Source organism: Dipodomys ordii, unplaced genomic scaffold (assembly GCF_000151885.1).
Source record: "Dipodomys ordii isolate 6190 unplaced genomic scaffold, Dord_2.0 Scaffold135, whole genome shotgun sequence".
In the NCBI taxonomy this organism is placed as follows: domain Eukaryota; kingdom Metazoa; phylum Chordata; class Mammalia; order Rodentia; family Heteromyidae; genus Dipodomys; species Dipodomys ordii.
In genome coordinates, this window is record NW_012267351.1 from 4849898 (window position 1) to 4877093 (window position 27196).

The following is a 27196-nucleotide window of genomic DNA, read 5'->3' on the forward strand; positions in this document are numbered from 1 at the left end:
CCACATAAGCAAAAAGAAAAAAGCCGGAAGTGGCGCTGTGGCTCAAGTGGTAGAGCGCTAGCCTTGAGCTGAAGAGCTGAGGGAGAGCGCCCAGGCCCAGAGTTCAGGCCCCACGACCAGACCCCAAAAAAAAAAAAAAAAAGAAAAACGATGTGTCAAAAGCTGTGGTAACCTCTTACCTCAGAGTTTGATACTTTTTCCATCTTTGTCTCTGTAACCTTTGCTGCTATAAATAAGCTGTGGCCCTTGGTTTGTTCTAGTGAAAATAAACATACTATGGTGATAGTAGAAATTCCATTCCCATTTTTCTCCTGTCAAGACTTTTTTTTGGTAATACAATTTTGAATTATAATTATTAACCAATTGCTAGTTTTAGATTCTATCACTCAAATCTTTAGTTTTGCCATTTATTGAGGTGCTTATTGTAATATTAATATATTTAGAGCAGAATGTCGTTTTTTAGGGAATCTAGAGCAACAGCAAAGCTGAGGTCAAACTGCCATAAGGATGGACACCAAAGAAGCTGTGTTTGGGACAAAAAGAAATCAAGATAAGGTAGATGTGAAGTAGAGAAAGAGCTGGCCCCAGGGAAGTGGGTGGTAGGTTGGAGTGGGTTGTATATCTCTAAGGGCAAAGGGTAGTTAGATTTTTGAAGTGAAAGCCATGAAAAACTTACAGGAAATATTGATGATTGAAGCTCAACTAGTATCTTTCCTCTAAATATACAAGTTTTCACTGACAACTAGCAAAATACTTCAAAGATGGTAAGTTTGGGCTAGCCTTATTATGTGTGAGAATCTGGGTTCAATTCCTAGTACAGCATTTTTTAAAGAATGTTATCTACATAGAGGAGTGAGTGCTAATATTCTGGAATAGTGTCCCCTCCCTGGCTATTTGTAGAAGATGCTATGATAATAGTTGATAAACCTATTAAAAAATCCCACCTTGAGTACCTATGCCTGTTGTTATTTGTAAGTTAAAAGAACATCTCCAATTGGAGTATTCAACTGACAAAATATGTACAGAGGATTTAATTTTTCTTCTTATTTTATGTAAAAATTGTGTTTCTCCTCATAGCAACATGAACCGTGAGGACCGGAATGTGCTGCGCATGAAAGAACGGGAAAGGCGGAATCAGGAAATTCAGCAGGGTGAAGACGCCTTCCCACCCAGTTCCCCTCTATTTGCTGAGCCATACAAAGTTGTAAGTTTGAAACTTTTTTCCCCATCTATGTAACCCTTTTACTTTTAAAACGTTTTAAACTTGGGCTGGGAATGTGGCTTAGCGGTAGAGCGCTTATCTTGCATGCCTTGAGCAAAAGAAGCTCAGGAACAGTGCCCAGGTCCTGAGTTCAAGTCCCAGGAATGGCAAAAAAAATTTTTTTAACGATTTTTAATGTTAGAAATTTATTATAAAAACCATTTGCTTGGGCTGAGAAGGTGGCTCAATGGTAGAGCGCTTGCCCTGCATGCCTGAGTCCCGCCCTGGGTTTGATTCCTCATCACCACGTAAGCAAAAAGAAAAAAGCCGGAAGTGGCGCTGTGGCTCAAGTGGTAGAGCGCTAGCCTTGAGCTGAAGAGCTGAGGGACAGCACCCAGGCCCAGAGTTCAGGCCCCACGACCAACAACAAAACAAAACAAAAACATTTGCTTTCTTTCTTTCTTTTTTTTTGTAAATGGAACATACTTTTTTTTTCAGTAGTAATGAAATACATATGGGAAAGTATATAAAATGTGTTATGGCTTGAAGAATTTTTACCACACAAACCACCTTAGATAATCAGTGTTCATATCAGATAAAAAGAGTATTAAACACTAGATGTCCTTGAATTCCCATCTCATTGCTGTCCTATATTCTTTAAAAATGTGGGCAGACACTGTTGGCACATACCTTTAATCCTAGCTACTCAGAAGGCTGAGATCTGAGGATTGAAGTTCAATGCTAGCCTGGGCAGGAAAATCTGTGAGACTCTTTATCTTCAGTTAACCACCAGGAAACCAGAAGTGGCACTGTGGCTCAAATGGTAGTACGCTGGTCTTGAACTGAATAGCTGAGGGACAGCACCCCAGCCCAGAGTTCAAGCCCCACAACAGACCAAAAAATAAAAATGATGATTTTTATAGATCATTTTGTTTCCCCCTACTTCATGCCATTCTATTTAATTTACTACGTTTCATTGACTATTAGTGTGTTTGGATAAATGGGTTATCAGTATGTTTGGTTCTTTTTTTATTATCATAGACCTGAATTCTCTCTCTCTCTCTCTCTCTCTTTTTATTGTGAAAATACTGTACAGTTACAATTACATGGGCAAGATAATGAGTACATTTCTTTGTTTTTTTTTTTTTGGTCCAGTTGTGGGGCCTGAACTCTGGGCCTGGGCGCTGTCCCTCAGCTCTTCAGCTCAAGGCTAGCGCTCTACCACTTGAGCCACAAAGCCACTTCCAGCTTTTTTCTTTTTGCTTATGTGGTGCTGAGGAATTGAACCCAGGGCCTCATGCATGAAAGGCAATCGCTCTACCACTGAGCCACCTTCCCAGCCCATGAGTACATTTCTTATCAAGCATTGTAGCCTCCTCCTTTGTTTCCTCTTCCCATCCTTTCCCATCCTCCCCTCCCCCTCCCCCCATCTCTCTTTCTCTCTCTTTTTGTGCGAATTCCGGGACTTGAGCTCAGGGCCTGGGCACTGGCCCTGAGCTTCTTTTGCTCAAGGCTAACACTCCAGCACTTGAGGCACAGCACCACTTCCAGCTCTTTCTGTTTATGAGGTACTGAGGAACCCAGGCTTCATGCATGATAGGCAAGCTCTCTACCACTAAACCACATTCCCAGCCCCATAAATATTCTTGATTTTCTAATATATTCAGTGCTTAACTGTCCAGAGTTACATTAGCATATTATCAGAAATGGTAAGTTAAGTCAATTACTAGGCTTTTTTTTTTTTTTTTTTTAGGTCCAGTCGTTGGACCTGAACTCTGGGCCTGGGTGCTGTCCCTCAGCTCTTCAGCTCAAGGCTAGCACTCTACCACTTGAGCCACAGTGCCACTTCCAGCTTTTTCTTTTTGCTTATGTGGTGCTGAGGAATCGAACCCAAGTCCTCATGCATGCAAGGCAAGCGCTCTACCACTGAGCCACCTTCCCAGCCCTTTTGGTTTGTTTTTTAGTGCCAATACTTGGGCTTGAACTCAGTGCCTCCCATTCTCACTCAGCTCTTTCACTTAGCTGGGTCTCTACCACTGCAGCTATATATTTCCACTTCAGGCTTTTTGCTGGTTAATTGGAGATAATTTGTCTGTTTAGGCTAGTTTCAAACTGTTATCCTCAGACCTCCTGAATAAGCTAGGCATGAACATCTGGTACCTAGATCAATTGCTGTTTTTTTGTTTTGTTTTGTCAGTCGTGGGGCTTGAACTCTGGGCGTGGGCACTGCCCCTCAACATTTCAGCTCACGGTAGTGCTCTACCACTTGAGCCACATTGCCACTAATGGTTTTCTGGTGGTTTATTGGAGATAAGAGTCTCAATGGCCTTTCCTGCCTGGGCTGGCTTTGAACCGTAATCCTCAGATCTCAGCCACCCGAGTAGCTAGGATTACAGGTGTGAGCCACCAGCACCCGACCAATTGCTGTTTTTATTACTATCATTTTACTTTATTTGAAATTATAATGTCCACCAAAAAGTACTACCTTTCATAACTTTTAGCTTTAGTGGCAAAAGATGTTTTTCTGACTTTTAATTTGGCTTTGGATTTCATTTCAGCTCTTCTTAATATTTTAAAGGTATATATCATGTGTAATAGATAATATACTATGTATTATAGCTATAAGTATAAAATTGATTATTAGACTTTCTTTCTGATGAAATATTAAAAGTAGCAATGTATTCTCAGTTATCCCATAAAGTCTGATGCTTATAGAAACCATTTATGATTGCTGACATAGTGTATGTGAATGTAACACCATGGATTAGGGATTAAAGTAGAGATTAAAAGTATATTGAAAAAAATCAAATTTTCTCCAGAATTTTTGCATCATGCTACCATTTATTTTGCAATTAATGAATTTGATTTGTTTTCTAATCCTGTTGTTACCTATAAGTAGCTATATATTTGCCTGTCCTGTTTAATAAGATCAAACAGATTTTCAAACAACCAAAAGGCTTTATTTGCAGATCCTAAAATAAATAGGGGTAGTTTATTCTTAATTTTTTTCTTTCTTTTTTTTCTTTTGTTAGTCATGGGGCTTGAACTCAGGGCCTGTGTGCTGTACCTGAGCTTTTTCACTCAAGGCTAGCACTCTGCCATTTTGAGCCACAGCACCACTTCAGTTTTTTGGTGGTTAATTAGAAATAAGAGTCTCACGGACTTAATCCTTAGATTTCAGCCTCCTGAATAGCTAGGATTACTGGTGTGAGCTACCAGGGCCTGGCTCTTGATTTCTTTTTAATATAAACATATAAAAAGCTTTTTAATATAAACATATAAAAAGCTTTTTAATATAAACATATAAAAAGCTTTCTTCCATATATATGAATGAAAGTCTTACAGTTAATAGATATATTGGACCTCCTCATTATCCTGATTTGAAACTTAACTCATTGATTTAAAATTTTAATAATTTGTTGGTTTAATTAATAGCCAGGTTTAAACTTTATCAATGAATTTTTGAGGCTTAATTTATTGTTTGGCTTTTTTTTTTTAAGTTTTTTTGAGACAGGTTCTCACTATGTAACTCAAGCTAGTCTTGAACTTGCTGAGGCTATTCTCAAATTCTAATGTCTTAATCGTACTGATTAAGACCTGGAATTTACATATGCTGACCTACACTGCCACTCCTGGTAGTTTCTGACTTAACGGATGAATCATATGAACAGAAGGAATTGATTTTTTTTCAAGATGACTGTATATTGCTTGGTTTCACTACATTTTTGTTTCTGCTCCTAACTGTTAACATTGACTTAGAAGGTGTGAAATGTTTATTTACATCAGTTACTAAAACGTGAATGTTGGCTAATCTGCTGGCCTGGAACTTAATCATATAAGGGCAGATTCCTTTACTGTTTCTCAAAAGCCCCCTTTTTTTTCTGCTGTTCCTATATGTTTACTGGTTTAAGAAAATTGTTTTACTCATTTTTTTTCTCTTAAATTCACTTTATATATTTCTCTGTGTCCTACAGAGTATTTGTGTTTTAGCATGGTTATTTTCAGACACAAATTTTCTTTCATTGTGAAAATCATGTATTTGAGCGCTGGGAGTGTACTCAGTGGTAGAGCATTCATCTAGCATGTGAGAGACGCCCTGGGTTCAGTCCCAGAACCATCACAACCAACAACAACAAAAGACAAGCACATAGACACACATTTGAAGTTTGTTTCTAAATGTTAACTTTAGGATGTGAGGTAAATGAAGCCTCACTTTGGAAAGGTCTTTTCCATTTGAAAGTTAGAAAATCAGCCGGGTGCCAGTGGCTCACACCTGTAATCCTAGCTACTCAGGAGGCTGAGATCTGAGGATCATGGTTCAAAGCCAGCCTGGGCAAGAAAGTCTGTGAAACTCTTATCTCCAGTAAGCTACCAGAAAACCAGAAGTGGCGCTGTAGTTCAAAGTGGTAGAGCCCTAGCCTTGAGCTGAAGAGCTGAGGGACAGCGCCCAGGCCCAAAATTCAAGCCCCACGACCATCAAAAAAAAAAAAAAAAAAAGTTAAGAAAATCAGCTTTAGAAGTATATTTTATTTCAGATTATGCTAATATAATTTTATCTTATATTTTTTGTAGACTAGCAAAGAAGATAAATTATCAAGTCGTATTCAGAGTATGCTTGGAAACTACGATGAAATGAAGGATTTCATAGGAGACAGATCTATACCAAAGCTTGTTGCAATTCCCAAGCCTACAGTACCACCAACAGGAGATGAGAAATCAAACCCAAATTTCTTTGAACAGAGACATGGAAGTTCTCATCAGAGTAGTAAATGGACTCCGGTAGGACCTGCACCCAGCACTTCTCAGTCTCAGAAACGGTCTTCAGGCTTACAGAGTGGACACAGTAGCCAGCGTGCCAGTGCAGGTGGTAGCAGCAGCACTAATAGTGGCGGTCAGAGGCATGACCGTGACTCATACAGCAGTAGCCGGAAGAAAGGCCAGCATGGATCAGAACACTCCAAATCACGATCTTCAAGTCCTGGGAAAACCCAGGCAGTTTCTTCACTAAGCTCTAGTCATTCCAGGTCTCATGGGAATGATCACCATAGCAAGGAACATCAGCGTTCCAAGTCTCCTCGGGACCCTGATGCCAACTGGGATTCTCCTTCCCGTGTACCCTTTTCAAGTGGGCAGCACTCAAATCAGTCTTTCCCACCGTCGTTGATGTCAAAGTCCAGTTCGATGTTACAGAAACCCACTGCTTATGTTCGTCCCATGGATGGACAGGAGTCCATGGAACCCAAGCTGTCCTCTGAGCACTACAGCAGCCAGTCCCATGGCAACAGCATGACTGAGCTGAAGTCCAGCAGCAAAGCACATCTCACCAAGCTGAAAATACCTTCCCAGCCACTGGATGTAAGTCACACATTTAGACCTTTTTAACATTGTGACTGTGTGAAATAATTGGCCATGAAATTTTGAGTAAACTTGGAACCGCCTTTTTCCCTTAATAGTAAGGAGTATAAGGTTTAAAGGTAGAGAAAAAAAAAAGTTTAAAGGAAACCTGTGAGTTGACTCCTAAGTGTCTCCATAGAATTGTAAACTTCCCCTCTCAGGGAAAGGCTAAAAGTCATTGATGGTTTTCAGTTATTCAGATGACAGATCCATTATAAATAAAAAAGTGTGATCCACCAATATCTTGGGTTTCCCACTATTGAGTCTATAAAGAATATATTGAGGGGCTGGGAAGGTAGCTCCATGGTAGAGTGCTTGTCTTGCATGCATAAGGCCCTGGGTTCGATTCCTCAGCACCACAAGCCAGAAAAAGCCAGAAGTGGCACTGTGGCTCAAGTGGTAGAGTGCTAGCCTTGAGCTGAAGAGCTGAGGGACAACCAGGCCCAGAGTTCAGGCCCTACGACCAACCAAAAATAAATAAATAAAAAAGTGTATATATACACACATATATTGATTCTATAAAGAATAATATACCTTGTTTTCTTTTGTTTAAAAAGAAAATTAAGGGTCTGGGAAGGTGGCTCAGTGGTAGAGCACTTCTTGCCTTGCATGCCTGAGGCCCTGGGTTCAATTCCTTAGTACCACATAAGCAAAAAGAAAAAAGCCGGAAGTGGCGCTGTGGCTCAAGTGGTAGAGCGCTAGCCTTGAGCTGAAGAGCTGAGGGACAGCGCCCAGGCCCAGAGTTCAGGCCCCACGACCGGACCCAAAAAAAAAATTAAGTTATTTGTTCTTATAGTAATATTCATGAGTAAGATACAAGTCGTGGTTCATGTGGTAAATGGGGGGACATTTGAGTCTTTGGAGATGGTAGTTTGGATGCTATCATTCTTTTCTCTGATTACATTTAAAGGATTGAGACAGTTGTAAAAGTACATGTAAAACATACTTTTAAACATAGCATTGAAAATAGCCAAAGAAGTGAGCACTTATTATGAAGTAATTTATACCGTAATCTTTTTTAAATTAGCAAAATTATGGATTTAATTGTGACATTACATTGATACATGGAATTTTATCTTTTGATATAGGTTGTGCAATAAAAAATTAAAAAGTAATATCAGTAACCAAAAATCATAGCTCAAGTGATGGGAAAAAGGACTGAAGGATATTTAAACTACTGTTTTGAGAACATTTAAGTATCCTTCCTGTGGCCTTAGGAAACTGTTATGTTTATCATCTAATTACTCCCCAGAGAACAGTAAATGGTAATTTGTTCTTTCTTTAAACAGTAACATCTTAAGGGTAAGACTTAAGCTTTCTGATTCCTATGTGTGCCTTAAAATAGGACTTTACCTTCTGTGATTTAAGAAAGACTGTAAAATGTCTGTTGTGTTAAAAAAAAATCAGTCATCTTTTCAGTAATGCTCATATTACCCTGCTTGTTAATGTGAAATGGTAACAGTATCTTGATAGATTTTGTATATGATTAAACTTGTGAATTTTTTATAAGCTGCTCACCTGAAAATTATATTAAAATATTAAATTTAGGTATAATAAATGTAAAAAAAAATTTAAAAGACAAATGGAAATGTTTCCAGGGCTGTGTGGTTTGGTGATTTAGATTTTTTAGTACTTAAAAAAAAATTATGTTTAGGGAAACCAGTCCAAATATTCTAAGTAGTATTCTGATTTAGAGTAGTGTTATCATAAATACTTCTTTAAATTTTATCTTTTATAATTTGTGCAATAACAAAATTAAGAAGTAATAGCAATAGCCAAAAATCATAGCTCATAGCTCAAGTGATGGGAGAAAAGACTTAAGGATAGTTGTGTTTTGTACAACTGTGTAATACTAAAAGTCTAATAAGCTACTCCAACTCTAATGTGGGCTTTTTCCCCTCCCCTCTTTCTTAAGGCATCATCAGCTTCTGGTGATGTGAGCTGTGTGGATGAAATTCTTAAAGTAAGTGTTAAAAGAATAATTTCGGTGTTTTTATTTATGATGCTTAAGCATCATAATTACCCTTCTTGGATCCATTGCTGCTTTCTGGCCATTCTCTGCCTTTTATAGTCACCTGAAAATGACCTACCATCTTTTGCTTGCTTGAAATCTTGCGGATAGTGTTTGTTTCGTTTGTTTTGCTGTGAGGCTCAGGCGGGGTGTTCATTGGCTCTATTGTGTTTTATTCACCAATTTGTATATTATTTGTTGTCCTTTACTACTGTAAGCAGTAAATATTGTTTGGTTTTCTGAAAAAACATTATCCTTCTTACACATGTGCTTCACAAAAGATCTAAAGCAAAACATTGTTTATGTGTGTATTAAATACAAATAGTTGTTTTCCTTAACTTGTAAATCCCATGGTTTGTATATTTGCCTTCAGAGATTTGGCTTTGTTTTTAAGTAAAACAAATTCTAGTCTTGACAATTCGCTTTGAAAAGAGGAAGATATCAAATATAACTGCACTTCCTCAGACTGAACCATTTAATAATCTGAAGTGCTAAAGAAGCTCAACAGTTACTAGTCAAATGATTATGTCAAAAATAGCTTGCTTCATAATTTGTACTTGGTGGCCAAACTGTACAATAATTTGAGTACTTACATTTTGAGTCTTCATTGGATACATTTACAATATGCATGACAAAAAAAGAACATTTTTCTATTGGAAAAAGACAAAGTCTAATGAATTAGTGAGTTGCATTGACTTCATTTTGTTATTAGGAGAAAAGTATCTGTCACAATTTTTGGTGAGCTCCTGAATTGTTTTGTTTGTACTGTATTTCGCTATGAATTCCCTTGTGACTACCTGCTTTTTAATTCTCTCATCGTTTTGCTTTCCCCTTCCTTCCTTTAGCGTGCTAAAATCTTTTATCGCTACCATTTTGTTGAACTTGTTTCTCTAAGGCATTATTTTTTCTTCATCTAGCAGTTTAATTTGACTCCTTTTGTTTGCTTGTTTGGCTTGTTTTGTAACTGCCTGCTGTTTTATACTTGATTTTTCCTGTTGGAAATATGTTGAAGTAGGAATGACTGTTGTTATGCTCCATTGTTTTTATGTCCATCTGCTTTTCCTGTCTTTCTGTCTGCCTTTTTGTAATCCTGTGACTTCTCTTAAGTAGGAGTGCATTCTGTTTGCCTCTGCCCTTTTCTTTCTGTGCTTTGGCAATACCTTTTCTACCATCTTTGGCTTTATTTGTTAGATGGCTATTCAGTATTTCTCTGTTGCCTTGGTCTCTTTTGGGTCTTGGTTTTTGTCTCTTAATTGCTTCTTTCCTGGGTTTTTATTTTAATTTCTCTTTGCTTCTTTTGACTCAACATGTCAGAAGCCATATTGAAATAGATTTTTCTATTAGTAGTGTCATGCCCCACGAGTTAAGTGTAGAATTCTCATTATGTCTTGTTTCTTCCTCATGTTATATTTCATCACAAAACTAGATGTGGACTTTGAAATTCCCATTCCTTGCTTTCCATTTCAGTCACCTTGAGCTTTAGTACTTAGAAGAGTCTTCACTTTCTGTTTGTAGACTCTCTTGGCTCATGTGTTTTCTACATTGTTTTCAGATTCTTCAGTCCCTGTCTTCAGAACTTTTTTTTTCTTAGCATGTTTTAGTAACACCCTAAGACCACTATTCTAAGAAAGAATGGTGTCCAAATTTAACACGTAGACCTTCCACAGGCCAGTCCTAAGCCTTCTTCCTGCTGATGGACCACTTTTGCCAAGCTGGTTTCATAAAGCCATACACATTTTCTTGTTCTTTTACTTCCTTAAGTAAGTTTCCTTGGAATGTTTCTTCTTGTTCTTCAGTTTCTTCTTTTAAATTATTTTCCTTAGACACCAAATAAAAGCCTTCCCCCTGTAGGAGACATATTAATAACTCTTCCTTTGAATACGCAACCTGTAATTTTAGGTGCATGTATATGAAGTCTAAGAAGTCTTTCCCCTGAATCCTCAGTAATGCACAGAATTTTAGTACCTAGAAGATATTCTTGTATTTAATTATGTCTTTGATCTTATAATTTTTCTGTATTTTATAAATACAGGGCTTGACACAAGGCCTGTTTTAGGTGCAGAGTCATTTGGTGATAAATTATCAACTGAGAGTATTCTAATATTTCCGATATAAAATGTTAATACCAAAACCCAAGGTATATTGGTTTCTGTTTCCTTTTTCCTTCCCTATCTGTGGTGTGCCAGGAACTACAAGTCTATTTCTCTTCATCTTTTTTTTGGTCATTTATGCCACTTGAACTCTGAAATTGGGTGCTAGCCCTGAGTTCTTTTGCTCAAGCCTAGTGCTCTACCACTTTAAGCCAAGCACCACGTTGGGTTTTCTGGTGGTGAATGGAAGATAAGTGTCTTGTAACTTTGTTGCCAGGACTGGCTGTGATCCTCGGGTATCAGCTAGGCCTTCAGGCATGAGCCCCCACCAACACCTGGCTGCTTCTTCATGTTTTTCTTCAGATTTTTTTTCCCTTTAAACAATTTGTAGTTCTAGACATCCCATGATGAAAATTTTAATTTGAAACTGGTACATATTTATGGGAATTTTCAATTTACCAATTAAAAGCATGCTAATTCAGCACCCTGTTACATGTCAAGCACTGGGGATACAGTGATGGTAATGATGATAGTTGCATGCTTTGAGCTGACCTTCTAGAGCTGGATGTAAGAAATAGTAAGAGCATTGGATAAAGAATATGTGAGTGACTATTTTAAGAGATTCTAGTAGAGACTATATCAAGTGTCCTGTTTCTGCCCTCTTTTCTCATTCTGTTGCCCAAAGATAGTCAGTCCCCCCAGAGACTATATACATTTACTAGGACATAGATTATTATTTATGTTAGTTACTTAACAGTATACTGTAGATATCATTTCATATCAGTTCAAATTTTCATTTTAATGTCTGTTTGGTGTTTCATTGTATGGATGTCTGCTAATTAACACTGTACTGTTGGATACCTGTTCTCCCCGCACCTCCTACCTCCTCCTCCGTCCCCATTTTTCAAATGTGAGCCTGAAATGTGTGTCCTAATTGTGTGGTTGTAGCTATAGGATAAATTCCTAGATAAGCTACCACCTTTAACAAAACATTCCCTCCTTATTATAAGTCTTTCATCATTCTCTCCCCTGCTAATATATACTTTTTTAATCTTATTCAAACCTCACTTGGACATATTTAGCATAATTAGAAGACATTGAATAAAATCATACTTAGGGTTTTGCTTGTCTGCTTTCCTTCTTATGTGCTTCTGGAGTCCCTTTTCTGGTTTTCCCATGTGACCGTATTTTCCTCTCAGCTCATGGGTTATGTCGTCAGATTTCTTACTATAAAATTCTGTGTGTCCATTACTTAGTAAATATATAGTGTTAAGTAAGTAATCTTTATACTTGGATTGATTTATTTCTTCATAGAGCTACACTTATCTGTATCATAATAGCATTGTAAGAAGTGAGTAACAGACAAGCAAAACAGCACACTGTGGGTCAATTAAAGGTAAAGTAAATGTTAGCTGTTAGCCCCATGCTTCCATTGATTCCCACAACAAACTCTCTTTAGTAGTATTTTATTATGTGCCTTGTATTTGATACAGGCCCATTTCTATCACTCTTCAGAGTTTATCCTAACTGCAAATTCCTTGCAGGAAATAAGCATTTATTATTTACCCTCCTATTAACAGCCCCATAGTGCCTTGCACACAGTTGTGCTTCATCAGTATTTATTGACTTAAATATGTATAACTTTAAAGAGCAATCACAAAACCAGCATTTATAAGTACAAATCTGGTTTTTAGCGATACAGTTTTTAATCCTTGACCTGGTTGAAAACAAACTGTAATAATTACATTTCAGGAGATGACGCATTCATGGCCTCCCCCTCTAACGGCTATTCATACACCATGCAAAACAGAGCCTTCCAAATTTCCTTTTCCAACTAAGGTAAGTAAATAAACTCTATCTTTAATAATATAAGAAAACACTAAATGGCTCACCTAAAATCATGTAAGTTCAAAATTGGCTTGCATTCCCATTCTGATGGAAAATACACAATAATTAAGTTCAGAAAGTGAACATTGCTATGAAGAAATTTAAACAGGGTAATGGAAGTGAGGGCATCGTGGCCTGAGGTATTTTATTTAAGAAAGCTTGGCAGGCAATATAGGGGGAGAGACATTGATATTTATTCCAAACTATTACAGTTTTCTAGGCCAGAGATGGTTAGGGCTTCTCAAACCATTATTTTTAATGAACCCCTTTATGTAGATCTTAAAAACTATACTGTAGAAAGAAGTTCCATGAGTAATATAACAGTTCCCACCCAATCCCAAGATTTGCAGATTAAATTTATACTCAGACACAGAATACACAAATGAATTCTCCTTGTGAGAGTTTGACCATGGCTCCTAGTAATAGCCTTTCCCTCATTCTTGTTCTCCTCCATCTCACCAAAGCTGCTTTCATGTGTACTTTTGCAAGTCTTTTATATGAATTTAGATACATTTATATGTAATTATGTGTGTGAAATCATTACATACAAGCATTTCCTTATTTTCTTCTATTCAGATATATTGTTAGATATCATTGTGAGCAATAGCCTTAGGAAACTTTCCATATTATTACATATAAGATTTTAACTTTATTCAAAGTATAAATATATCCCAGTTTATTTGCTCATTTCTCATTGGTATTTAACTTGTTAATATGTTTTCATTTCTGTGAACATTTCTTTAGTAACTTTTTTGTGTCTTCTTATATATTATTTAAGATGTAAAATAAGACAGAATTTTGGGGATTAAGGAGTATGTATCATTATACACTCTGATTGTTGTCACAGATTTGTAACAGTCTTTACTCTTTTAATACCTATTATTCCTTACATGCATACCAGTATATGGTACTGCATACCAGTATATGGTACTATTAAGTACCAATCTTTTTAGTGAGGAATTGCATTTCATTTGCTAGATTGCTAGTGAAGCTCCTCATCTTAAAGCTCATGCTTTTGATTTCTTTGTGGATGAATTCCCCTATTCTTGCTATTTTTTTTTGGAGGGAAAGGGGTATTGGTCATGGGACTTGAACTCAGGCCCTTGGTACTGTCCCTGAGTTGTTTTTTTTTTTTTTGATCAGTCATGGGGCTTGAACCCTGGGCCTGGGTGCTGTCCCTCAGTTCAAGGCAAGCACTCTACCATTTGAGCCACAGTGCCACTCCTGGTTTTCTGGTGGTTTATTGGAGATTAGAGTCTCAAGGACTTTCCTGCCCGGGCTGGCTTGGAACTGAGATCCTCAGATTCTCAGCCTCCTGACTAACTAGGATCACAGCCATGAGCCACTGGCACCCAGCTTCCTTGAACTCTTTTGCTAAAGGCTAGCACTCTACCACTTGGAGCCACAGCACAACTGCTGGTTTTTTGGTGGTTAATTGAAGATTAAGATTCATGTCTAGGCTGGCCTTGAACTGATCTGATCCTCAGATCTTAGCCTACTGGGATTATAAGCATGAGCCACCGGTACCTGACTTATTCTTGCTATTCTATAGGTGGTATCTTTAATCTATTGAGTTTCAGGAGGTTGTCTTTTTCATTTCTTTATTACTTTTGTTTTGTTTGAATTCCTTATTCTATTTTTATTTTATTTTTGTCGGTCATGAGGCTTGAACTCTGGGCCTGAGCACTGTCCCTCAGCTTTTCAGCTCAAGGCTAGTGCTCTACCACTTGAGCTACAACGCCACTTCCAGTTTTCAGGTGGTTTGTTGGAGATAAGAATTTCACAAACTTTCCTGCCTGTGCTGCTGGCTTTTGAACCATGATCCTCGGATCTCAGCTTCCTGAGTAGCTAGGATTACAGTCATGAGCCACCAGCGCCCGGCTGAATTACCTATTTTAATAAACAACATTTTAAACATATCTCCCAATTAGATTTGTGTTTTAGTTTCATGGTTTAAATATTTTACATGTGTGTGTGTGTGTGTGTGTGTGTGTGTCTGTGTGTGTGTGTCTGTGTGTGTGTCTGTCTGTCTTGAACTCTGGGCTTGGGCACTGTCCCTGAGCTCTTCAGCTCAAGGTGAGCACTCTACCAATTGAGCCACAGCACCAGTCCTGGTTTTCTGGTGGTTCATGGAGATAAGAGTTTCACGGATCTACCTTCCTGGGGATCAACCTTCCTGGGCCGGCTTTAAACCATGATCCTCAGATCTCAGGCTCCTGAGTAGCTAGGATTACAGGCGTGAGCCACCAGCACCCTGCTTGGCTTTACTTTTTTAATGTTTGCTTTTTAATGTCTTCTCAGAGTCATAAACATATGTTCTTATTTTTCTTTCTCTGTGGTTTTAGTTAATTTTTTATGTTTTGTGGTTTCTGTGGTTTGAGGTAGGGTGTTGCCATGTATTCCCTGAGACTGACCTTGAACTCTCATTCCTCCTGCCTTAGTTTTCCAAGTGCTGAGATTACAGGCAGGTGTCACTATTTATTTATCTTTTTTTTTTGTGTGGTTGTGGGGCCTAAGCTCTGGGCCTGGGTACTGTCCCTCAGCAATTCAGCTCCAGGCTAGTGCTCTACCACTTGAGCCACAGCTCCAGTGGTGATCAGTTGGAGATAAGAGTCTCATGGACTTTCTTTCCTGGGCTGGGCTTGAACTGCAGTCCTCTATTATCAGCTTCTTGAATAGCTAGGATTACATTATCTTTTGCTTCAATTTTTAAAAATTTCCTTTATGACTAAAGTTGTTAAACTTTTTTCACATATTTATTAGCCATTTGTTCTTTTCAGAACTGTTTAATTCATTTGTCCATTTATTAATTGGGTTTTTTAAATTAAAGTTTGATTTTTGAACTCTTTATATATTTTGTATATTAATCCTTTACTAAGTAGAGGGAATAGCTGGCAAATTTTCTCTTATTCTCTATGCCAACTCTTTATTCCAGTAATTGTTTCATTTGAACATGAGGAATCTTTTTAATTTGATGAAATCCCATTTATCAGTTCTTCCTCTTATCTCTTGAGCAATTAGAGTTCTATTCAGGAAGTTATAGCCTATGCCTACATCTTCCATTGTTTTCTCATAGTTGTTTTCAGAGTTCCAGGTCTTACATTAAGGTCTTCGATACATTTGAATTTGGTTTTTGTCAGGGTTCTACTTTCAGTCTTCTACATGTGGATATCCTTTTTTGCTTACAACATTTGTTCAAAAGGCTGTTTTTTTCTTACTCCTATTGAAAAATCTGATGGCTCTAATAGGGTGGATCTATTTCTGGGTCTTCTACTCCATTGGTATATATGTCTGGTTTTGTACCACTATCTTGCTGTTTTTGTTAACTATGGATTGGCAGTTGAAGTTGAGATCATATATTGTGATACTTTCAGCATTACCGTTTTAATTTAGGATTGCAGCTCAAATATCTCCCTTCCTCCCTCCCTCTCTTTTTCCTCCCTTGCTTTTGAATAGTACTAGATGTTTGAAGAGCCTCACACTTGCTAGATTGGTAAAGTACCATTTAGCCAAATTTCTGGCCCTATTTTTCAGTGGGACAAGGTCTCACTAGGAAATGAGTCCAGTCAGTCAGTCCACTATTTGTGCTGCAATTCACATACTTTTAGGTTTCCCATTGTTGTTAGCATCACTGGTGCTTGCTACCTTTTCCAGCATCCCTTCTGTGGAGATGGAGTCTCTTAGTAGACTTTTCTGTCTGCACTGACCTGGAAACACAGGCCAATCTCAGTCTTCTGTGTACCTTAGGATGTTTTATGCCACTGTACCCAGCCTTGGGTTGAGAAAGAATCTCAATCTTTTTTTTTTTTTTTTGGCCAGTCCTGGGGATGCTGTCCCTGAGCTGCTTTTTCTGAGTAGGTTATTTGAGATAAGAGTCTCATTCACTTTCCTACCTGGCCTGGCTTTGAACCATAATCCTCACATCTCAGTCTCTTGAGTAGCTAGGATTATAGACATGAGCCACCGATGCCTGGCTCAGTAACTTTTTTGCTTGAGCTGGCTGTGAACCTCCATTCTTGTCCTCTCAAGTAACTTGGATTATAGACATGAGCCACTGGTCCTCAACTAGCCTCAAATTTTTTGATTTTTAAATTTGTTTATTTATTTTTGTTGGTCGTGGGGCCTGAACACTGGGCCTGGGAGCTGTCCCTCAGTTCTTCAGCTCAAGGCTAGTGCTCTACCTCTTGAGCCACAGCACCACTTCCAGCTTTTTCCACTTATGTGGTGCTGAGGAATTGAACCCAGGGCCTCATGCATGCAAGGCAAACACTGTACCACTGAGCCACCTTCCCAGCCCCTGGATTTTTTTTTTATTATACTGGTGCCAGGGCTTGAACTCAGAGCCCAAACATATATATTTCTTTCTTTTTTTTCTTTTTTGTTGGTTGTGGGACATGAACTCAGCCTATGCACTGTCCCTCAGCTCTTCAGCTCAAGGCTAGCAGCTCTACCACTTGAACCACAGCGGCACTTCCGGTTTTCTGATGGTTAATTGGAGATAGGAGTCTCACAGACTTTCCTTGCCCAGGCTGGCTTTGAGCTGCCATCCTCAGATCTCAGCCTCCTGAGTAGTAAGGATTACAGGTGTGAACCATTGGCACCCCGCTAAGCATATATATTTATTTGTGTCATTACTGGGGCTTGAACTCAGGGCCTGGGTGCTGTCCCTGTGATTTTTTGCTCAAAGATAGCACTCTACCACTTGAGCCACAGCTCCACTTCTAGCTTTTTGCTAGTTAATTGGAAATAGGAATCCCACGGACTTTCCTACCCAGGCTGGCTTCAAACTGCAATTCTCAGATCTCAGCCTTCTGAGTAGCTTGAATTACAGACATAAACCACTGGTGTTCAACTGAAGCATATTTTTAAAACCAAGGATCTTAACCTGAAATAATTTATTCTTTAGACCTCTAAATTAGGTATTGACTAATACCATAAATGCTGTTGAAAAGAAATAAATAATGGCAAGACTATCTGGTGGCTTAATAGTTTCTTTTTATATACTTGAATAATTTGTGCACAATTTAGACCACTTGCCACTAAATGAACACTTCTCTCTTAATTTTACTTGTATAACTTTATGTTCTATTTTCTTAGGAGTCTCAGCAGTCCAATTTTGGCCCTGGGGAACAAAGTGAGTATTTGTTTTCCTCTTGTTTTTCAAAGTTGATCTCTTTATTGACCATTTGATTCACATGGCCTTGCCTTCTATTGCTTTAGATAATTTTTTTGGTGTATCTTAATCTAATTTTATGGCCTGCTAAGTGATACTGAGCTGAATCCTAGTTTACTTAAAGAATCAAAAAGTGTTACGTAGGTTATTAGAAATCAAAATAAACTTTTGATAATTTGAACTACTATTTGGTAGTTCACTAATTCAGGTTAATGGACACCTCTTAAGCTCAAGAGCTGCCGTCCTTTTTACTTCATGTAGATACTTGGTTCTATGGTAGCAGCACTCTAGACAACAATTGAGTCATTTCACTGGCTGGCCATAGCTCTTCTCATCCTATATCAGTGCCTCCTCCCCTTTTTTTTTCTGCATCTTCTGGCCTGTTGTCTTCTACATATGATCTCTCTGAGGAACTTGAGTAGAAGATATCTTTTGGGGATTCATATGTGGTCCCAAAAAGATCTGTAAGATTAACAAGGTCAGGAAACACTGCAGTGTCTTAACTTTGCCAAATAACTCCAATTATTTCGCAAATAACCTCTTAAGTAAGGTAGACAAACCAGTTTTAACGTATGTTGGGAAATGAAATGTGGAAGTTGTTTTTTTTTTAAACCTTTTGCTAGTTACCTTTAATTATCTTAAAGAGATAAAAACTAGAATAATAACTTTTTTTTTTTGGTAGGTCATGGAGCTTGAACTCTAGGCCTGGGTGCTGTCCCTCAGCTCTTTAGCTCAAGGCTGGTACTCTGCCACTTGAGCCACTTGGCTTATTGGAGATAAGAATCTCACGGATTTTTCCTGCCTGGGCTGGCTAGGATTACAGGCCTGAGCCACCAGCACCCAGCTCCAGAAGAATAACTTTTAATGTTAAGCTTTATCTGAATATCTATTTCAGTTCCCTGGCTCTAGAAGAATAACTTTCAATGTTAAGCTTTATCTGAATATCTATTTCAGTACTATCTTTCAGCTATCATTATAGAAAAAAAGGAAACAGACACTGGGTTTTTTTGTTGTTGATTTTTTTGGTGGGGGGAGGGGGTGAATTTTAGGGAATGCTGCAAATTGAACCAGGACCTTGGACATTCGTGCTAGGCAGTTGTTGTACCCCTTACACTGAGTTCTGGTCCTTAAGAAAAAAAAAAGTTCTTAAGACAGGGTTTTGCTACCTTTGCCCATACTGGCCTCAAATTTATGATCCTCTCTCTTGCTTTCAAAGTTGTTGTCTGGATTTATAGGAACCTAGCTGTTGTTGATATGCAGAGAATAGCTAGCTATAGATAAGAATATTTACATTTTCTCTCTTCTTTTAAGAATATCTTTTCTTATCACATTCCTACTGTCTCTCCCCAAAGCTAACTATAGCAAATGGTATCATAAGCTACATCTAGTCTTTATTACCTTGTGGCTTTCACTGAACTTCCTTTAAAGCTAGATTTCAGTATAAAGTACCTCGTTTTTATATGAAAGTATCATACTTTATTTAACTAGTCTTTGTTTTTGCTATTGAAACCATTCTGTTGTAAGCATTCGTGTGTGTTTATGTGTAAATATGCCTTCAGATACAACGTATGTAAGGTATGTCAGTAGCAATACAGATACAGTATTGACAATGTTACATTGCTCTCTAAAAAGATTGTATAAGTTTATAGCCTGTGAACATGCTTGTTTCTATCACATGCCATATTATTGGACTTGAATGTGTTACCATTTTGAGCATTGAAGAATTATCTGTTGTGACTTACTTTGTGGTAAGACATTTTGCAATCTAAACAGTTAAATTCAGTTTCTCATTTCTACATTGTTTTTGTTCTAGAAAGATACAACCCTTCTACTAAAACTTCAAATGGTCACCAATCAAAGTCGTAAGTTTCTTATTTAATGAGTTTGTCTTTTGGGCTGGTTACCTGTAATATCTGAATATGTTAAATAATATTTAGAAACAATTGCTTTTTTTGTTTATTTACATATTCACTTATTTGTATGCTTCTGGAGAGCAAGGTTAGGCCCTTGCACATGCTAGGCAAGTGCTTTACCACTGAACTACATCCTCAGACCCATTTGTTTATTTTTGATTGTAGACTAGAAATTGAACCCAGGATTTTGTGCATGCTAGGCACATACTTTACCACTGAGCTATTTTCAAGTTAAAATACTACCCTTTTAAGTCAGAGGTAGGCAAACTTCTGTGTAAAGGGCCAGGTTTAGGTTTTCAGGGTCACTTGTTTCTGTCCTGAATATTGTATAAAAATGGCCATATGGACTTCTGTTTACGCCTCTCTCTAGATGTAGAGTCTCCCTACTCTTTTATGGCTTCTTGTTCAATTTCAAATAAATTTACTTTGTTTACCTAAAAAGAAAAGAAAAAACATGACCATGGACTATATATAGGATTTTTTTCCCCTTTTGGTAGTGTGCTGGAATCAAATCCAGGACCTCATAAATGCTAGGTAATCACTACTATTGAACTACATCCTGAGTCTTGTAAAACTTTATTACAAAGCAGTATTAAGCTAAATTTTGCTTGTGAGCCAGTTTGCCTACCCCTGTTCTTAGCTCAGAGTTTTTCCTCACCTCTCAGAGGTAGAAAATGATGTTTGTATTTTCTTTTTTATTATTATTATTATTTTATTTTATTTTTTGCCAATCCTGGGGCTTGAACTCTGGATCTGGGCACTGTCCCTGAGCCTCTTTGACAAAGGCAAGTTAGTGCTTTACCATGTGCTCCACAGTACCACTTCTGGCTTTTTCTGTGATTAATTGGAGATAAGACTCATGAACTTTCTGGCCCGGGCTGGCTTTGAACTGTGTGATCTTCACATCTCAGCCTCCTGAATAGCTAGCAGTACATGCATGAGCCATTGGAGCCCACCTTGGATGTTTGTATGTTCATCATTCATATTTAATCATGAAATCATAGACTAGGTTTGACAGCTGCAGGAGCACAGGTAGGTAGGGCAATTGAAGTCTGACCCTAACTCTAGACAAAGACACAAGATCCTTTTTTGTTGTTGTTGTTGGTCAGTCGTGGGGCCTGAACTCTGGGCCTGGGTGCCGTCCCTCAGCTTTTCAGCTCAAGGCAAGCGCTCTATCACTTGAGCCACAGCGCCATTTCCAGCTTTTTCTGCGTATGTGGTACTGAGGAATCGAACCCAGGGCCTCATGCATGCAAGGCAAGCACTCTACCGCTGAGCCACCTTCCCAGCCCAAGAGCCTTTTGAAAATAACTAAAGTACAAAGATGTGGGGGCCATGAATCAAGTGTTAGAGCATCTGCCTGTCAGGCCTACAGCATTGGGTTCAAATCCCAGTTCTTGGAGGGGAAAAAAGTTTGTTTTTTTCCTTTTAAAAAAATTGTTATTGGGGGCTGGGAATGTGGCTCAGTGGTAGAGTGATTGCCTTGCCTGTATTCCTCACTATCACATAAGCAGAAAAAGCCAGAAGTGTTGTAGCTTAAGTGGTAGAGTGCTAGCCTTGAGCTGAAGAGCTGAGGGACAAGGCCAGGCCCAGAGTTCAGGCCCCACAACCAACCAAAAAAAAAAAAAAATTGCTATTGGAAGCTAGGCGCTGGTGGCTCATGCCTGTAATCCTAGCTCCTCAGGAGGCTGAGATCTGAGGATCGCGGTTCAAAGCCAGCCCAGGCAAGAAAGTCCATGAGACTCTTTTTTTTTTTTTGGTCGGTTGTGGATGCTGTCTCTCAGCTCTTCAGCTCAGCCACAGCACCACTTTCGGCTTTTTCTGCTTATGTGGTGCTGAGGAATCGAACCCAGGGCCTCATGCATGCCAGGCAAGCACTCAACCACTGAGCCACCTTTCAGCCCCTCCATGAGACTCTTGTCTCCAATAAACCAATAGAAAACCAGAAGTGGTGCTTTAGCTCTCAAGTGGTAGAGAACTAGCCTTGAGCTGAAGAGCTGAGGGACAGCGCTCAGGCCCAGAGTTCAACCCATGACTGACCCCCCCCCAAAAAAAAATTGTTATTGGACTGGTAATGTGTCTTAGTGGTAGAGTGCTTGCCTACAATGCTTGAAGCCCTGGGTTTGATTTCTCAGTACCACATACCCAGAAAAAAAACCAGAAGTGGTACTGTGGCTCAAGTGGTAGAGTGCTAGCCTTGAGATAAAACAAGGTCATGGACAGTACCCAGGCCCTGAGTTCAAGCCCCAGGACTGGCAAAACAAAAACAAAAACATATATTAAAGGTAATATACAGCTGGGCACTGGTGGCTCACACTTATAATCTTAGCTACTCAGGAGGCTGAGATCTGAGGATCGCGGTTCAAAGCCAGCCTGGCAGGAAAGGATGTGAGACTTATCTCCAGTAAACCACTCAGAAAACTGGAAGTGGTGCTGTGGCTCAAGTGGTAGAGCACTCACCTTGAGCTGAAATGCTGAGGGACAATGCTCAGGCCCAGAGTTTAAGGCCCATGACCTACAAGACCTACAAGAAAATGAAAAAATAAAAATAAAATGAAGGTGATATACAGAAGAGTTACAGTTATATAAGTTAGGTATAGAGTACATTTCTTTTTGGACATTGTCACCCTTTTCCTTGCTCTCTCCCAGTTTTCACCTTTCATTCCCACCAATAAGTTGTATAGTTCATTTTCAACACAGTGTCTAGCGAATACCACTGTTACCTTTTTTCACCTTTTGTCCATTTCTGTGAAAAAAAGTAATTTTTTAGGACAATATTCTTTCTAATAGGCCTTCCATGTAACTAGGAAATATTGTATATTTAAGCAACAGAGTTTGTATTGGCTCTTATTTTTATTTTATAGGAGATGCAGAAATATGCATCACAGTATATAGGGTCTTTAGATGATAATAAATTCCAGCATGGGGTCACCACTTGAATTCCAGAGATCACAAATTAACTTACTGAAGCTGGGTGCTGGTGGCTCACGCCTGTAATCCTAGCTACTCAGGAGGATTGCGGTTCAAAGCCAGCCTGGGCAGGAAAGTTCGTGAGACTCTTATCTCCAATAAACCGCTAGAAAACTGGAAGTGATGCTGTGACTCAAGCGGTAGTGCGCTCTCCTTGAGCTGAAGAGCACAAGGACAGCGCCCAAGCCTAGAGTTCAAGCCCCACGACCAACAAAAAAACAAAAAACAAATTAACTTACTGAGGAGATATCAAAGGTCTAAAGAAAGTGGCCACAATTCCAGCTTTCTTTGCTATAGCCTCAAACGGTACTGACTAGACTGGTATCTTCTTTAGTTGAACAAAGAGAAGGACTGAGAATGAAAATATGTAAATACACATACTTCCCCATATACTACTGAAAAATTCAAACTATGTTTCCATTATATTTCCATGCAAAGAACTAATGCTACCTACCATATATATGCCTATTGCTTTGGTTGCTGAGGGAACAAAAGCATTGAGGACCTGGAGCAGTCTGGTAAAAGCTTTGACATATTCACATATGTAAACAGTTTCATTGAGTTGCCATTATTAAATCATAAGGGCTTGGAGAACTCACAAGTTGGTTCATTTCCTTACAGGAAATCAGTCCTACAGATGCACTAAGCCCTTGTCCAAAGGAAAACTCTTTTTTATTTCCATCCCATTGAATTGAGCCAGTTTAAAACACCTTTTATAATAATATATCCATCTGGTTACTTTATTTCCAGGTGATCTTTTGTATATTTCTTGGAATTTGGGGTCAGATGTAGAAATGCAGGTTAAACTTTGAGGGAAAATACAAATAGTTATTGGAGTAAAAGAAGATTTCCTTCCTACTAATTGAAGACTGATGAAATTTTAAAAGGAAAGGTAATGGAACTACTAATAATGAGAAATTAAATATTTTTCTAGTTGCATTTCTCTCCTAAACTTTGTGTTAATTTTTTCTCTTCTTAGAAAGGAGTGTTTTGTAGTTTGTTACTGTGATTTTTAAAGTTTAATGGTTTGATTTTTCTGACTTCAAAGAAAATATAAAATTTAATTTTTATCTTCAGAAACAGATTACAGAAGCTGCTAGCTTATAGAAACTCTTCCTTTTTTAAAATTGATTTAAAGGGGCTGGGAAGGTGGCTCAGTGGTAGAGTGCTTGCCTTGCATTCATGAGGCCCTGGGTTCCATTCCTCAGCACCACATAAGCAGAAAGAAAAAAAAGCCGGAAGTGGCTGTGTGGCTCAAGTGGTAGAGCGCTAGCCTTGAGCTGAAGAGCTGAGGGACAGCGCCCAGGCCCAGAGACCAGACCCAATAAATAAATAAATAAATAGATTTAAAAAGCCAGGAACTAATGGCTTATACTTGTACAGTCCTAGCTACACAGGAGGCTGAGATCTGAGGATTGCCATTTCAAGCCAGCCTGGCCAGGAAAATCTGTGATACTCTGATCTCCACTACCAAACAAACAAAAAGCCAGAAGTGGAACTGTGGCTCAAAATAGTACATCTCGAGCCTTGAGCAAAAAAGCTGAGGTACAGCACCCCGGCTCAGAATTCAAGTCCCAGTTGATTTCTGCTAATTTCTCACCTCAAACTGTTATTTCTACAGAAGGTACTCGTCTTTCGTAACGAGGCATTTATAAAGTAGAACGTTGGCTCTTAGGAGAAGAACACAAGGACACAATGCCTATGTGCATCTGATCAGATAAAATAATATTTATTAAAATGAAATACAGGAAATGGAAACAAAAAATTTTTCTTTGTTGCTGTTTTTGTTTTCTTTTTGTCTTGTTTGTTTCTCTGACTTTGGGAGGGCAAGGATAAAGGGTAAACAAAAGGAGCAGTTGTATTCACTAGACACTATGTTGAAAATGAACTACACAGGTTCTGGGTGGGGAAGGGAGGGAAAAACTAGGGAAGAATGAGGAAAGAAGTGACATGGTTCAAAAAGAAATGTACTCTTTACCTGACTTATGTATCTGTAACCCCTTCATACATCATCTTTATAATAATAATAAATATTAAATAAATGTAGGACTTTGGCTTAGGAAATTGTGTCCTTAAGGTACTGACAATTACCTATTTAACAATTGTATCAATCTTCATGGAACATTGGAGGCATAATTAAGCTTAGAGCTTCCAAATTCTTTAGAATTAGAGCTTTAAATTGTGTGTGTGTGTGAACTTCAGATTGAACTCAGGGCCTTACAATTGCTAGACAGATCTACCACTTAACCATGACAACATGGTTAAATTCTTATGAGTTTTTTATTTCATAACCAGATAAGTAACACTGCTTTTATGTGTGTATGTATATATGTATATGTATCTGTGTGCACACACACAGGTTGGCATTTGCCAAAACAGTGATTATTTCTAGAATTATTGGTGAGATGTGTGTGGGTATGGGTGTGGGTTGGGTGTACTGGGGCTTAAACTCAGAGCCTGAGCACTTTTCCTTAGTTTTTTCTGCTCTAAGTTGGAGGTTGGTACTCTATCACTTGAATAACAGCTTCACTTTCTGAATTTTTGGGAGTCTCACAGACTTATACTGCCTGGGCTGGCTTTGAACCCTGCAATCCTCAGATCTCAGCCTCCTGAGTCACCAGTATTACAAACATGAGCCATCAATGCCTGGGCATTGATAGAATTATTGATATTTAATACTTTGTCATGCCATGATAAACTGTTCCCAAAATAATAATATTCTTTTTTGCTTTTTTTCCTCTAGTATGTTAAAAGATGACTTAAAACTAAGCAGCAGTGAAGACAGTGATGGGGAACAGGTGTGTGTGCTATAGCGTTCTACCAATGTCATACATATTTATTTTTATCATGTTTTATAAAAATTGAATAATAGACATATGGTTCATTTGTATAAAATAATTTCCTAAACTTTATAAGCTTTTTGATGTTAGAGTGTTGTAATTTTCTGCTCTTTTGTGTGTGTGCTGGTACTGGGGCTTGAACTCCAGGCTTGGAACTCTCACTTGACTTTTTTATTCACAGCTAGTGATTGAGCCACACCTCCACTTTAGGCTTTTTATTGGCTAATGACACATAAGAGTCTGCTCAGGCTGCCTCTGAACCTCTCTCCTCATATCTCAACCTCTGGAATAGCTGGGATTATAGGCATGGGCCAATGGTACCTAGTTCTGCTCTTTTAATTCCCATTATTTTTAAAAATTGACTTTTCCTTAACATTTACTGTGGATCAGAATGTACTCATGAAGCAGGTTATTGACAAGAAAAAATATTAACAAACTTAAAAACTTATCCTCTAAAAATAGTATACTATTTTATTCACTATATTAAGTTTACATTAATCCATGTAAGAGAAGCCAATTTTTTAAGAATTCAGCTACTCATATTTATATTAAGTATTCTTTCACAAATTTCCTTCTTACATTTTAATTGTAGGATTGTGATAAGACAGTGCCAAGGAGTACACCAGGAAGGTAAGTTTCCTTTTATTTTCTGTTTTATTTGAAGTACTAATGTCAATCAAATTAACATTGTAGTGATATATAAAACAAGTATGCCTGGGCACCGATGGCTTATGCTTATAATCTTAGCTACTCAGGAGGCTGAAATCTGAGGATCATGGTTTAAAGCCAACCTAGGCAGGATGACTCATGTCCAATTAGCCACCAGAAAACTGGAAGTGGTGCTATGGCTCAAAGTGGTGGAGTACTAGCTTTGAGCGAAATAGCTCAGGGTTAGCAACCAGGCCCTGAGTTCAAGCCCCCCCAAAATAAAGTATGATCAGATGTGATGATAATTGTACTTTCTGTAAATTAACCAAAAGTCATTAAACTGTCCACTTAACCTGGATTACTTCTATGGTATTTAAATTACACCTCAGACTATTTTCAAAATAATACCAAGATATCACATCAGAGGCAGTTGGGGCTGCCCACTTGCTAGACAAGCATCTTAGCACTTCATCCATACCTTCAGTCTTCTGTTCTTGGACTGGTTTTTTTTTTTTTTTTGGGTTCGATCATGGTTCCTGAACTCTGGGCCTGGGTACTGTCCCTCAGCTCTTCAGCTCAAGGCTAGCGCTCTACCACTTGAGCCACAGCGCTACTTCTGGCTTTTTTCTTTTTGCTTATGTGGTGCTGAGGACTCGAACCCAGGGCCTCAGGCATGCAAGGCAAGCGCTCTACCACTGAGCCATCTTCCCAGCCCTTCTTGGACTGTTTTTAAGGTAGATCTCACTTTTTGTCCAGGCCAGCCAAAGCTGTGGTTCTCTTATTTATATTTCCTATGTAACCAAGATCACAGTTGTGTACTCAGTTCTATTGGTTGAAATGGGATCTCATAACCACTTTGACTGAGCTGGTATCAAAACTCAATTTTGATTTCTACTTCCTGAGTTCCTAATGATTGCCAAAACAAGCCACCTTACCAACTAACATAAGAAACTTTTTTTTGTTGTTGTTGTTTGCTGGTCATGGGGCCTGAACTCATGGCCTGGGCGCTGTCCCTCAGCTCTTCAGCTCAAGGCTAGCACTCTACCATTTGAGCCACAGCGCCACTTCC

The 27196-nt window shown here is 38.5% G+C and overlaps 1 protein-coding gene across 1 annotated transcript in view; it reads left to right on the forward strand.

Moving 5' to 3' along the window:
• Aff4 (AF4/FMR2 family, member 4) overlaps window positions 1–27196 on the forward strand; it is a 67267-nt gene that overhangs the window by 15316 nt on the left and 24755 nt on the right. Inside the window, exons 2-9 of the mRNA XM_013030898.1 lie at window positions 1078–1204; window positions 5774–6556; window positions 8511–8558; window positions 12449–12535; window positions 17681–17717; window positions 19570–19618; window positions 25383–25437; window positions 26072–26109. Coding sequence (XP_012886352.1) covers window positions 1082–1204; window positions 5774–6556; window positions 8511–8558; window positions 12449–12535; window positions 17681–17717; window positions 19570–19618; window positions 25383–25437; window positions 26072–26109 — 1220 coding nt within the window. The 5' untranslated portion in view covers window positions 1078–1081. The remainder of the gene's footprint in view (window positions 1–1077; window positions 1205–5773; window positions 6557–8510; window positions 8559–12448; window positions 12536–17680; window positions 17718–19569; window positions 19619–25382; window positions 25438–26071; window positions 26110–27196) is intronic.